At 40.8% G+C, this 14443-nt stretch overlaps 2 protein-coding genes across 3 annotated transcripts in view; one reads left to right on the top strand and one right to left on the bottom strand.

Moving 5' to 3' along the window:
- The first annotated feature begins 4460 nt into the window (after positions 1–4460).
- LOC144596220 (secreted phosphoprotein 24-like) lies at positions 4461–7984 on the top strand. Its single transcript, XM_078404432.1, has 7 exons — positions 4461–4512; positions 4647–4750; positions 5430–5558; positions 6112–6243; positions 6352–6396; positions 7034–7078; positions 7961–7984. Exons 1-7 carry the CDS (start codon positions 4461–4463, stop codon positions 7982–7984), a joined length of 531 nt encoding a protein of 176 aa, XP_078260558.1.
- Positions 7985–10713: 2729 nt separating this feature from the next.
- LOC144596219 (thioredoxin domain-containing protein 6-like) overlaps positions 10714–14443 on the bottom strand; it is a 57915-nt gene continuing 54185 nt past the window's right edge. For both annotated transcript variants that reach the window (XM_078404430.1, XM_078404431.1), the window contains 3 exons: positions 12430–12489; positions 11227–11328; positions 10714–10966 (listed from right to left, as the gene is read on the bottom strand). In XM_078404430.1, coding sequence (XP_078260556.1) covers positions 10950–10966; positions 11227–11328; positions 12430–12489 — 179 coding nt within the window. In that variant the 3' untranslated portion in view covers positions 10714–10949. The remainder of the gene's footprint in view (positions 10967–11226; positions 11329–12429; positions 12490–14443) is intronic.

Here is a 14443-nt window from a genome sequence, read left to right as displayed (position 1 = left end):
AGGGGTAGGCCATTTGGCCCTTTGAGCCAGCACCGCCATTCAATACGATCATGGCTGATCATCCAAAATCAGTATCCCGTTCCTACTTTCTCCCCATATTCCTTGAGTCCGTTAGCCCTAAGAACTCTATCTAACTCTCTCTTGAAAAGATCCAGTGAATTGGCCTCTACTGCCTTCTGTGGCAGAGAATTCCACAGATTCACAATTCTCTGGGTGAAAACGATTTTCCTCATCTCAGTCCTAAATGCCCTACCCCTGATTCTTAAACAGTAACCCCTGGTTCTGGACTCCCCCAATATTGGGAATATTTTTCCTGCATCTAGCCTGACCAAACCACTGAGGCAAAGAAGCAGCATATTTGAACACTACTAAAAGCTTTGAAAATTTGAGTTAATTAAGTTCAGTGCTTTTGCCCAGCCTTGTGTTTGAGAATTTGCTGCAAATCAAAAACTCATTGTGAGAAAACAAAGGGCAATCACCCCAGAAACACATCAGCCTGGCAGTGACACAAACATAACCAAGCACCAAAGGGGACAGTGTCATTAAAATGAACAGAATGATCACGCATGAAGCATAGTAATTCAAAAGTTTATGTTATTTCTTTAACTTCCCTTAAGAAATGCGTTTTGATCTTGAAGACCAATCCACAGGAATGAAGAACAAATCCTCCAAAGATTGTAACCTCCAAAACAACCTCATTAATCTTCAGAACATTCTTCCGGTTCACTTGAACCATTCCTTGGGACTAAGGAAGATATAATAAATATTTTCCTGCTGCACTTGTTTATTCCCCTGAACTAATAATTATCCTCACCCACTCTTCTACGTTCTTGCCTCTGAACCTTTCCCCTCCCGCACAAGCCTGGGGCCATGCAGTGCTCTGTAAACTGGGCAGGCAGGAAGCCACAAACACAAACCTCTCCACAAACTTCAACAAGTCCCCAGGCCAAAGTAAATCTCTGGATGCAGCGCCCACGCTCACTGATGACTGTTGTCAGTGATGTGGAGCAAAGAAAACCTGGTGTTTGCTGTGGTTTTTCTCCTTGCTCTCTACACCACCCGTTGACACCCTGAGGTGTGCAGGGCTGAGAAGGAGATCTTGTCCAGTATACCAGAGTGAAACAAAACACTGTACCGACTTCTCTCTACCATGGGAGCAGACCTAAAGTGCATGCAAAACATTGGATTCAAACTTATAACTAACAGCAGGGAGCTAATATTCACTCAATGGCCCAGGATTATAGCAATAAAGTAATTATTTACTTTAAGCCATAAAGTCAGGCAATACGGAAGCCAGTCCTTGAGCCCGAATCATCCATGCCAACCAAGATGCCCCATGTAAGCTAGTCCCATTACCTGTTTTTGACCAATATCGATGTGTCTGTCCAAATGTCTTAAGTGTTGATAGGTTGACTATTGGCTAGGGACAAGTGTGCCCTAGTTGCGAATTAGTTAACCAACTTTTACTGGAGGAAGGGGGAAAAGAGGGGGAGAGAAGAAGGGAAGTGGGGAGGGTAAGGGAGGTGTTTGTAAGTTACCTAAAATTGGACAATTCAATGTTGAAACTGCTTGGCTATAAGCTACCCAGGCAGAATATGAGGTGTTGTTCCACCAATTTGCATGTATTTGTTCAGGAACTTCCAAAAGTTGATTAGGAGAATCTGTTTGCAAGTAAAAGTACAACTGGCAAGTGAATGGCTTTTAAACGTGATGGTAGGGAGAGTTCAGGACCAGCATCTTCCTGTTAGAGTGAAGGATAAGGCTGACAGGGGAAGGGAACCATGAATGACAAGAGACATTGAAGGTCTGGTCAAGAAAAAGAGTCACATGTCAGGTGCAGACAACTGGGTTCCAGGGATTCCCTTGATGAGTATAGGAGGTGCAGGAGTACAATTAAGAGGAAATCAGGAGGGGAAAAAAGGAGCATGAGATGGCTTTGTCAGATGGTGGGAGAAACCTGGGAACCACATGCCAGTGACATCAGTGGGTTATTGGAGGGGATTCTGAAAGATAGGTCATTCAAGGATTTGCAAAAGCAAGGACTGATTAGGGATAGTCAACAAGGCTTTGTGCATGAAAAATTATGTCTCACAACTGTGATTTTTTTGAAGAGAGGACCAAGAAAATTGATGAGGGTAGTGCAGTAGGCATTGATGACATGGACTTCAGCAAGGCCTTTGACAAGGTGCCGCTTGGAAGGCTAGTCTAGAATTTAGAAACAAAGAACTTCAGATGCTTGCTTATACCAAATTAGACACAGAGTGCTGAAGTAACTCAGTGGGTCAGGCAGCATCTCTGGAGGAAAAGGATAGGTGACATTTTAGGTCAGGATCCTTCTTTCAGTCTTTCTTTCAGTCTGAAGAAGGCTCCTGACCCAAAATGTCACCTATCCTTTTCCTCCAGAGATGCTGCCTGACCAGTTGAGTTACCCCAGTACTCTGTGTCTATCATTTGCCTGCAAGTTAAATCACATGGGATCCAAGGCAAGCAAGCCAAGTGGATACAAATTTGGCTTCCAGGTGAGATAGAGGCTTAAGCTAGAGGGTGGTCTTCTGAGGTCAGTACAAGTGGTGTGCTACAGGGATCTCTGCTGGGTCTACTGTAGTTCGTAATGTAGATTGATGATTTGGATGTGAATGTAGGTGGCATGGTTAGTAAGTCTGCAGATTATACTAAAATTGATGATATAATGGACAGTGAAAATGTTATCCAAGATTACAATATGATCTTGGTCAACTGTGCCAATGGGCTGAGGAAGGACAGATGGAAGGTAGAAGGCCAAGGAACAAGACTGCTGCATCAGAGGGACATGAGGGACTGTAGTATACTCTGTTTAACAGAGATACGCCAAACCCTCAACACCCCCAACTCGCCTAAAACCTGGAGCTACAGTCCAAGGATCCACTGCATAGACCAAATGTCTGTTTAATAATAAACTTGTTGTGGCTTCTGCCTCAAAAGGGAGTCTATTCCAGAGAACTATAGTGAGTTGCCTCAATGTCTACCATCCTGTTGCACTTACATCCATCTGATGGAAGTGCTCCAAGGGGATGGTTATGGCACAATTCAACTCCTTCATCAGAAAGAATCTGGATACACTTCAATTTGCCTATAGCCATAACAGGTCAACACGACATGCTATCTCACTGGTTTTCTAAACTACATTCTATTCTGTACTGCTCTTTACCATCTGGATGACTGGAAGGCATACATCAGGCTGCTGTTCGTCTACTACCGTCTTTTATCTTTTTATGGTCTTGTAGAATGTATGTGTAATACATGTATAATTTATTTATAATTTATATTGTTATATGTTGGCTGTGTTAACTTGCTCACAATGCTGCTGCTAAGAATACTTTCATTATACTTGTACCTCACCGTACTTATGCATGTGACAATAAACTCAACTTGACTTATGTTCTTCGTATATGTGTCACACTATAATATTTCAAATGTGTTACAAAAACGTGTCATAAGGGTGTGTTTGGCTGCCCAGCCACATAAATGTTATCACATAAGGATCCTTTTGAACTCATGTCTGGTAGCAGCAATCTCCAGAAAAAAGAAATTCCTTTCCATTACGGTAGCTGGATCTTTCCAAGAAACTTCTTCACAGTTGAATGGGAAGTGAGTCTTTCACTACTGTCCATAAACTCCATGCCGTACATTGGTGCACTAAATTGTCCAAATTAACAATTGTCCACAATTAACATTAATTGTTCCAATTAATGCATGGCTGAGTAATTCCAGTAACTCACCGCACTGACAGGGTGTGATTTTGTATTCTTACTGAGAGTACATTTCCATTCTTCTGTCAAGTTTTTATGTAGTATTCTAACGAATACGACAGGCTAGATGCAGGAAAAATGTTCCCGATGTTGGGGGGAGTCCAGAACCAGGGGTCACAGTTTAAGAATAAGGGGTAGGCCATTTTGGACTGAGATGAGGAAAAACTTTTTCACCCAGAGTGTTGGGAATCTGTGGAATTCTCTGCCACAGAACGCAGTGGAGACCAAATCACTGCATGTTTTCAAGAGAGAGTTAGATTTAGCTCTTAGGGCTAATGGAACCAAGGGGTATGGAGAAAAAGCAGGAATGGGGTACTGATTTTGGATGATTAGCCATTATCATATTGAATGGCAGTGCTGGTTCGAAGGCCTGAATGGCCTACTCCTGCACCTATTTTCTATGTTTCTATGTTTCTATGAATATAACCATATCTCACTTATTTGCCACCGAATCTAAACAAGATGACCTTTCTTAGAGGAAGCATAATTAGAGCCCACCATATTCATGTGCCCACGACTTTCAAGCTGGGCAAACATGAGTCAGTGTTTGATTGTGGTGGAGGTGCAGGATATAAAGACCAAAGAGAGCAAGGTGAAGGCAGATTGAGAGAAAGAGAGAGAGACAGCAACTTCACTCTGAGAACCCTGTCGGCTGATCCCACACGAGGCAGAATGAAATCCTTGCTCCTCGCCATCGCTGCCGTGCAGATCGTCCACTGCTCAGGTAGGTACTGGGGAGAGTGGGGGAAATGAGTTACTGGAAATGAGTTTTCAGTCAGTGATATTTCATCTTTGCATAAAAATAATTCACCAGAGTATGTTGGAGAGTTTTATTTGAATTTCCTTTTCCTTCTGCAGGAGTACCAAGCACTAAACATGCTCTGAGAGCCTCAGTTATAAAGCTGAATGAAATCACCGCGATCACCAACCTGTGTGCAAAAACTGGGAGAAGAGTGACAAATGTAAGTGTGGCCTGGTCTAAGGATAGGGTGCTTCATTATCAAAGTTTACAAATGTATTAGTACATATTGAGATGCTAAGTATTAAATATGCGCAGCATAAGATATCGCACACTTTGTGCTGGCTACATCTCCATTCAGAGGGAGACTAACATGCCAGTCATAATATTGGACTAATAGCTTAAGATGCTCTAATAATGATTTGTAAATAAAAGGTCAAATGCCCACTGTGATTACATAAGGAACTTAAATTCAATAGTTTAGTTTAGTTTAGTTTATTGAGATTGAAAAAGGTTTGCTGACTCTCACTTCCAGAAGTCATTTGCTTTATATCTTTGATTTTAAAGACTCAGATTGGACCAGAGTTTGGAAATTAAATCAGATTTGTTTCGAGCTTTGAATCTGTTTTTTTAAAATCATTTCCAAATCCCAACCTCTTATCAAAAAGCCAAAATCGGCAAATGCTGGAAAAGCTGAAGTAAAATCAGGCAGCATCTTTGGAGATAGAAACAGCTAGCATTTCAGGTCACCACATTGAACATCACTGATGTGTTTAAAGGGATTGTTTTGCATTTGAAAAAAAAAAAAATTCTGCTCCACATTGACTCGCATAATCTGTATTCAATAATGAGTTTATCTAACCCCCATGAGGACAGTGTGATAACCCTTTTCCTTTTCTCAGACTTACCGTACAGGCAAGCATTCGTACAATGTGGATTTGACATTTTCAGTGAAGGAAACTATCTGCTCCAAAAAATCCGGCATGGAATTTAATACGCCCAGCTGTCGTTTCCGCCCCAAGAAGATTGGTGTAAGTCCCAAGTTATATTGTTGCATTGCAACCCCCGAGTGTGCTGAATTATGCTAACCAAAGGACCAAGAGTGATGGGTTATAACAGGAGACAGGGCCATGGCCCATATGTGAAAGCCCAATATTCCTCTCAACCTTGCCTATCCAAGAGCCTGTAAATCTTTTAAATGTAGTCATTATATCTCATTCTACCACTTCCTCTGGCCGCTCATTCCATATACTTACCACTGTGAAAAAAATTGCCCCTCACGTCCCCTTCAAATCTTTCCCCTCTCACCTTAAATCGATACCCTTTAATCGCTCCTTATAACTCAAACCCAACAAACTTGGTAATGTCCTTGTACATCTTTTCTGCACCCTTTCCAGCTTAATGACATCCCTCCTATAGCTGGGTGACTAGACAGTGCTCAATACTGCAATCTTTTGTACAGTTGTAACATCACTTGCTAATTTTTGATCTCAAATTGAATAATTGAACTGACCTTATCATTTTGTCTCTGTGCTGAACTTACAGTTACCAACATAATCGATATATTTCATATTATTTTCTCAGGAGAAAGGGTTTTGCAAAAGCCGTGTGGAATATTTTGCTGATAAAGTGGTTGACATTGATGTGGAGTGTGAAGGTCTGAAGACCATTGACAGCGAGAGTGACTCAATAGAATCGAGTGAAAACAGCTTTGAGGTAACTGCACAATTATGCAATTCTGAACTTTCTCACGATAGAGAATGCTTATTGAATGCCCTGTTAGTACACTGCGCTAAAGATGTAAATATTAATGTTTTGAAACAGGTCAATACCAAATCCAAAGAGACATCACTTGAGGACACATCAAATGTGAGTATTGACTAGGAATTTGTCAGATGATTTTCTCGTTTACAATAAACAAAATACAATTAATAATAAAATATAAAGTCCTGGATCCAATTGAGCTATAAATGAAGCGCGAGAATACAATTTATCGTAGGTCTGAGCACAGGAGGGGGTTTCCTGTTTTATTCCTGTCGAGGGGGAGGAGGAGTGGTGGGGAGGGGTGCAGAGTGACTCCAACTTTTACCAGAATTGCAATACTGATTGACTCCTATCCTGTGGGTGCGATTATGCTCCACTAACCACATGAATTGCCTGTCAGCAAGACAGGGTCATGGCAAGGGACATTCAAACAGCAACACTTGCTGCATTCTCGTCAATACACCTTCGCGGAGGAAGGGTGAAAGAAGTCCAACTCTTGGAAGTGTTCCCAATAACTGATTAATCAAGTGATCCCAGGCATGTGTTGGTTACTGCCCACAAAACATGATATAGTTAATGGGGATTACGCCAGTCTAAAAGTGAACTCCTGAATAACAACATTGCAATATCCATGATTCGAAATGCAGAGATCAATTTTTTAAACATTTTAGTTTGCTGTTAAGAGTTGCTAGTTGCCTTTGAACCATGCACTAAAAATGAAAATATAAATATTTTCATGCAGGCAGAAAGCAAATCATCAGAAACCTCAATGGAGAGGCCATCAAAGGTAAGTTCAGTCCAGAAAATTTTATATTCCAAATCTCAACTGCTTACACAATGTTTACAACTATGTTGATTTATCACAATAGAGTCTGAAGACAACCTATTGCAGCAGCAGGGGAAGGATGCTGATACTCAGTTGTTTTTGAGGGTTCACTAATCATCAGCAAAAACTGTTCACTTGTCCTTTGGGCTTAATAAAAGTATTCACTTTCAAATAACAACAGCTATAGTTTGAAACAAAATAAAGGCTTCCTGAAAACATTTACATTTTCTCTGCAGCATCGGAGGCTGAGGGGCGACGTTATGAAGATTTACAAAACTATGAGAGGCAAAGAGAAGGTGGATGGTGACAATTTTTTCTCTCAGCTAAAGGAATCAAAAACCAGAGAGCATAAATTTAAGGTGAGAAGGAAAAGATTTAAAAGGGAGTTGAGAGGCATCTTTTTCATAAAGAAGGTGGTGGGTATGTGGAACGGACTGCCAGAGGAAGTGGTAGAGGTGGGAACAATTATGTTCAAAAGACATTAGACTGGAATATGGAAATGTCACTCTGTATGACTATAACATTCACCTCATCTACCACAGAGCAGTTATGGCTCTTCAGAGCGGGTAGGTAGGGGCTGTGGTGGGGGTTGAAGGAGGTGGGTTTAACACAATGGAGACCTAGAGAAGTCTCATTGTACCTGCGCTGCACTGATCCATGTGGAATTGCACAACATGAGGCATTGGTGAGGAATACTCCACTCAAACATTGAATCTCAACTCTGCCATTTAAACTTTTGCTACCTCCTCACATGATTTGAGGCAATTAAATATTTTAGGTGATGCCAAAAATTGGGATAATTTCCAAAATAGTAAGGATGTAAAAATGTATGTTTTATTTCAGGTGAAAAGCAAGAGAACACAATAATTTTCGAATGTGAGTATGAAGTTTTACTTTGTTGATTAAGTTGTCATCACTGGTATACAATAAACTCAGTTTCAGTACCATCTATCTGCAAGTGACAATTTTGTCGATTTATTTCAGGAGAACATCGTTGATTCAAGTGCCTGGCATTAACCATGGATGAAGCTCCTGAGAGATTGAGCTCTGTTTGAGCACAAGAAAACCTCATTCAAAGATGCTTTTATTAATTCTATTTGTTTGTGTAAAAAGAGGGCACCTGGGGTTCTTGACTCTAACATTGTACTGTAACCACAAGATTCCATTGATTGTAAATATTTTGTACCATCATGTTTTGTTTTGTTCTCTTGTATTGTATTGTCATCTTGTGTACTGTGGACCAAATGGAAGTGTAAGTTTGTGTGATATTCTGTGCAACTGTTGTCCATTCTACCGTAGTGATAAATGCCTGCAGGCCGACTTCGGCTTTATCCTGCCTTCCTATTCTCTGACAAGATGACCTACTTCACCACCACACATTACCCAGGTGGTGTCCTGGTTTACTACTGAGCAGGTCATTGAACTGGTCCATCTTGGACAAACTGCAATCACATATTCTTGACTTTTAAAACTGCATTGTTGTTGCCAACATGTATATCTTCTTTTTCTTGGAAACTGATGAATAAACTACATCTAACAAATATATAATGATTCATTATCTTTTCTTGCCTTCAGTTTTTAATTATCAATTATTTTCAAAAATTACATTGGGCAATGTTGACCAGCTGAGTTCTTGATTAACTTGATTTTACTTTGACTTCACCCTGTTATATGGGGCCATGTACTGTGTATTGCTCCTGTCTTTAAATCAACCACACTTTCTACTCCATGATAGGCAAGACAGAATGATTTCATTTTATCAGGTTATGCTTCACTTCTTTAGAGGATCACATATTAAGAATATAAGAAAATAACTGCAGATGCTGGTACAAATCGATTTATTCACAAAATGCTGGAGTAACTCAGCAGGTCAGGCAGCATCTCGGGAGAGAAGGAATGGGTGACGTTTCGGGTCGAGACCCTTCTTCAGACTGATGTCAGGGGGGCGGGACAAAGGAAGGATTTAGGTGGAAACAGGAAGATAGAGGGAGATCTGGGAAGGAGGAGGGGAAGGGAGGGACAGAGGAACTATCTAAAGTTGGAGAAGTCGATGTTCATGCCACTGGGCTGCAAACTGCCTAGGCGAAATATGAGGTGCTGTTCCTCCAATTTCCGGTGGGCCTCACTATGGCACTGGAGGAGGCCCATGACAGAAAGGTCAGACTGGGAATGGGAGGGGGAGTTGAAGTGCTCGGCCACTGGGAGATCAGTTTGGTTAATGCGGACCGAGCACAGGTGTTCAGCGAAGCGATCGCCGAGCCTGCGCTTCGTTTCGCCGATGTAAATAACATATTAAGAATATTTATACCAAGGTGTATTGAAGCTAAATAATGTGGTTTTCATGCTTATTGCAATTGATACCTTCATATTTCCAATAGAAAATCAAAAAAATGTGTTTGAGAACCTAAATTAGAACATTTAGAAAAAGGTGGAATTTCTCAGCAGCTCAGACAGCACATGTGATGAGAGGAACAATGTCAATATTTCAGGTCAAAGACCCTTTGTCAGAACCCAATGAAAGATCTTTGACCCAAAACATTGACTGTTTTTCTTTCCAAAGATCTTGAGCGATTGAGTGTTTCTAGCATTCCGTCCTTAGTACATTTACTGTGAATGTGAATACATGTAGTGTACTAGTCTAAATGAGAAACATTGGTTGGTGTGGGCAAGTTGGGCCGAAGGGCCTGTTTCCTTGTTGTATGACTCAATGACTCTGTGTGAAAGGTTCCACATTGGAAAGAGAAGTAGAAAAGAAAAATGTTTCTAAAAAGATGAAGTCTTAGTTTGAGACGGGCTGCAGAATCTTAAGACAGGAGGTGAGCATGGTGGCGCAGCAGTAGAGTTGCTGCCTTACAGCGCTTGCAGCGCCGGAGACCCGGATTCGATTCCAACTACGGGTGCTGTCTGTTCAGAATTTGTACGTTCTCCCCATGACCATGTGGGTTTTCTCCAAGATCTTCAGTTTCCTCCCACACTCCAAAGACGTACAGGTTTGTAGGGTAATTGGCTTGTGTAAATTGTCCCCAGTGTGTGTTGGATAGTGTTAATGTGCGGGGATCGCTGATCGGCGCGGACCCGTTGGGCCAGAGGCCGTTTCTGCGCTGAATCTCTTCAACTAAAACTAAAGGTCAGCCATTTAGCACTCTCAACAGGCCATGTCAATTACTTCTATTCCCATTTCCTTTGCTCTTACTGAAACACATGGATCTGGTGCCAAGTTAACGCAGTGATTTGCTCCCAGACCATTGTAAGAAGGATTTGCCACAAATCAAGTTTCCTCTGCTTTAGGAGTTGCCATAGCCTCCATGTTGAGCCTCCGTATCATGGTGTCTCAACCTGGGAACTGGATTTGAACTGCTCCCAACCCAGCTTTCTCTGGGAAACAGCCAATTCGAATGGTAATGGCCATAGTTCCACTACTCCTAACTGATGCTCACTGAGGATAACTCTCTAATAGTTAGTACTCAATAAACACCATGGACTGTGCTAGAACCATATTGAACAATATTTGTCCCAAATAAGTACAAATCATACTTATTTCTGAGTCTGTAATTGTGCTGCATTGATCCTTTTTTATTGTTTGTAACGAGGTCTCTATTTCTGAATTCTTGATTAACATGCATTATTTTGAATAAACAGACATTAGATTCCAAGTCGTTATTGAAATTTTTTTCATGCATCCCATCACGATTGTGCATTTGATTCTTTCCTGAAACGTTACCCCACCTGGGTGTCTATGTGGTTACTGAGGCTGATCCTTCAGCTGTTGATCACATCCTTGACAGCTTCAATCAGCACGATCCTAACCTCGAGCTGAATCTCATCCGTCTCACTAAACAGCATCCCCATCTGAAAAAAAAACGAAGGAAAGGCAAGTGGGGCAAAGAATCCACAAATGAGCAACAGTCAAATCTTCTTTTTGTTTATTTAATAAAATAAAAATAAACTGCAGAAGCAGAAATAGATTAAAAAATGTAGTGTGATTGTTGGTGGTAAGTAGCGTTTTGCCAGAGCAGTTTGCCAAGTCCCCTTTGACCCATTGATGAGCTGCACTGCTCCATGCCTGATGCCCCCTGCCGACTATACGGGATCTCTGATGGAACTACTACCTTCCTCATTCTCCCCCGCCTCCGTAATTTCATCTGGTAAACTTTTCTCTGAGCTCTCATTCAAGGTGTTTTCTGGCTGCTCAGTGAGAGTATCGTCAGGAGCTGTGAAAATTAATAACATAAAGGCTGTTTTAATTTCATTGTAAAATCAAAAATAGTGCAGACGCTGGAAATCTAAAATAAAAACAAAAAATGCCGGGAATATTCAGCTGGTCAGGCCGCACCTGTGGAAAGTGGAACGGAGTTAACCTTTCCATTCAAATCCCTTTTTTCAACATCAGTTTGCCGGAAGGATGAAGAAAAGTGGATTTCCTTTCACCCAGTCACTTGCAGAAAACTAACAATTTACTTTTGTGTTGCCCATATAATTAATCTTTTGAATATAGTAATGCCTGTACATCCTACAGAAAAGTATGAACGTTAAAGTCATAGAGTCATAAACCGTGGAAACAGACTCTTTGGCCCAACTTGCCCACGCCAATCAACATGTCCCAGGTAGATCAGCATGTTGAAAGGTTTCATATTCTCAATTTCCATATTGTCTGAAGAAGGGTCCTGAAATGAAACATTACCTTTCCAGGTTCTCCAGAGATGCTCCTGACCCACTGACTTACTCCAGCATTTTGTGTCGTTCATATTTTCTCCCTCAATTAATTGGCACATGTCACTTAGTTGGGGCATGTTTCATCTTTGGCTCTGCTCTCCAGTCTATTGCCTTACTGTGGTAATCATTCTTCATAAGTGAGCCTAACCAATGAGTGAGAACAAGTTATTTGAACCATTATGGATGCCAGACAGCGATGCCACAACTTATTCCCCTTCCATAACCCATCAATGCACTCAATTGCAAGGTTCACAGAGTCGGGAAGCAGGAATCCAGTGCTAGTATCTTTACATTTGGTTTGGAGCTGAGATCAATTACAACACCTCAGCTGACAAGCAGAGTTGAGATTAACAATAGAGGCTACTCCATACTCTGCCTCCTGGCATCTGGATAGTTTTTGAATAAATACCTCAGAAGCCCAATTTGATTTATTCCTCGGTTAGGCTTTTACTGTAATTAAAGTGTGCTGCCAATGCACTGACAAATGATCAAGCAGTCAGACCATGCAAGCTTTGATATTAATGAACTGGGATAACCAGTCTTAATTGAAAGCAAAATTTAATTGATAGCAATTTTTATGAAACATGGACACCACTCACTCTTAGGGTTTTCGAAGGCCACTTCTGTTGTCTCCGTCTCATTTGATGCGGGCAGTATATCTATAAAACAAATAAGATAAGCAATGACATTAACAGAGAAAATATTTTACATTACTTTCCATTTCCAACTTTTAACAACCTTGCACAGATGCTGCCTGACCCGTTGAGTTACTCTAACATGTTGTGTTTTGCTCAAAATTCCAGCATCTACAGTTCCTTGTACCTCCATTTTACTGCTCCACTGTGAAATCTCTTCAGAGTATGGCCACTTTGAAGAAGTTTTCCTCCACTCTCCAATGGGAATAATGTGAGACCCAATCCTCACTGCTCCTCCTCTGTGATTCCTGCTGCTTTACTGCTCTTCAACCATGTTCCCTCACCTGTACCCACATATCACTCACAGGGATTTGTCCTGCCCCCACCTCTTTTCCATCGTTCTCCCTTGTACTACAATCGGTCTGAAGAAGGGTCCCAACCTGAAACATCGCCTTCCCATGTTCTCAACAGGTGCTGCCTAACCTGCTGAATTACTCCAACACTTTGCGTTGTGCTCAAGATTCCAGCATCTGCACTTCCTTGCGTCTGCATGCATAAATACTGATACTGATGCTTAATGTTCCCCTAAATTGAAGTATTTTCTGCTTCTGATTATTCTGTTTTCCTACCTTACCTAGGTAATTCTGTTTCTTGTATATCGCAATGGTTGAACGGTGCTTTAGAATGTCCAGATGAGGAATCAAATAGAAGCATATAGCAAACATGAAGAACTTACAGCAGGCAAAGCCATTCAGGAGCAGAGAATAGATCAGTGGGGTGGGGGAATATTCCCAAATGGCAATAGGGAGGGCAAAGACTATCCACAAAATATCACTGGCGGACAAGATTAAGGAAAATTCCAATGCATTTTGTAAGTATAATAAGAGCAAGAGACCAGAGTAATAGTAGGGCCCATTAGGAACCACAGGACTAATGGACATTTCCATCCACATTCATTAAGTAGAGAGGCATTGTGACTGCAGTTTTCATGGAGAGTGATGAAGATGTCATGGAGCATGTTAACATTAAAGCAGATGAAGTATAGATGGCTTAGCGGGCATAAAGTGAGAAAATCCCCCGGCCAGATGAGACATACTGTATCCCAGACTGCAGTACGGGACAAGGGAGGAGATTATGGGACTCTGAGATTGTTAAATCTTCACTGGCCACAGGTGTATCATCTTTATTCAACAAGGACATCAGGGAAAAGCCTGGTAATTACAAGCCAGTGAGTCTCGCTTCAATGCAAAAAAATCTGTGCAATAGGATTAATCTGCACTTGGAAAGATAGGGGTTGATCAGGGATAGTCAGCACTGATTTGGTTGATGGAAGGTCCTGTCTGAATAATTTGATTGCATATTTTACATAACAAAATATTTTGAAGATCGATGTAATTAATTTAATCTACATGGAAGAGATCACATATGGAAGTTTGGTCCAAATGTTTAGTGCCCATGGGAGTCAAAGATAATTTTAATATTTCTTGAATTGATAAATTTAATTAAACACATTTAAATTAAGCTCAAGTATTTTGATTTTTTTATTTAAACTAATAATTTGAAACATATTAATAGTATGCTTAATAGGTTTTAAGTTTGTGAAAGGTTGAAACATTCTATGGGATTTATAAGGAATGCGTTATATAAGGGAATAATGAATGCTTATGAGTGCCAACAAATGTAATAAACAAATGATTTTTAGAAGTTTTATGCATTCATAACATTTACTTGTAAAAAATAGCATTTAAAAATTACACTGTACACAAAAACACCATTTAGCTGTGATATAAATGTATCTGAAATCTTGAGCACTGTTGGATTAGATTGAAGAAATTCAATGGTTACAAGATAGACAATAGACAATAGACAATAGACAATAGACAATAGGTGCAGGAGTAGGCCATTCAGCCCTTCGAGTCAGCACCGCCATTCAATGCGATCATGGCTGATCACTCTCAATCAGTACCCCGTTCCTGCC

The sequence above is a fragment of the Rhinoraja longicauda genome, chromosome 8 (genome assembly GCF_053455715.1).
Source record: "Rhinoraja longicauda isolate Sanriku21f chromosome 8, sRhiLon1.1, whole genome shotgun sequence".
NCBI lineage: Eukaryota > Metazoa > Chordata > Chondrichthyes > Rajiformes > Arhynchobatidae > Rhinoraja > Rhinoraja longicauda.
Note: the sequence above shows the minus strand (reverse complement) of the source record. Positions and strands in the feature narration are given on the sequence as shown.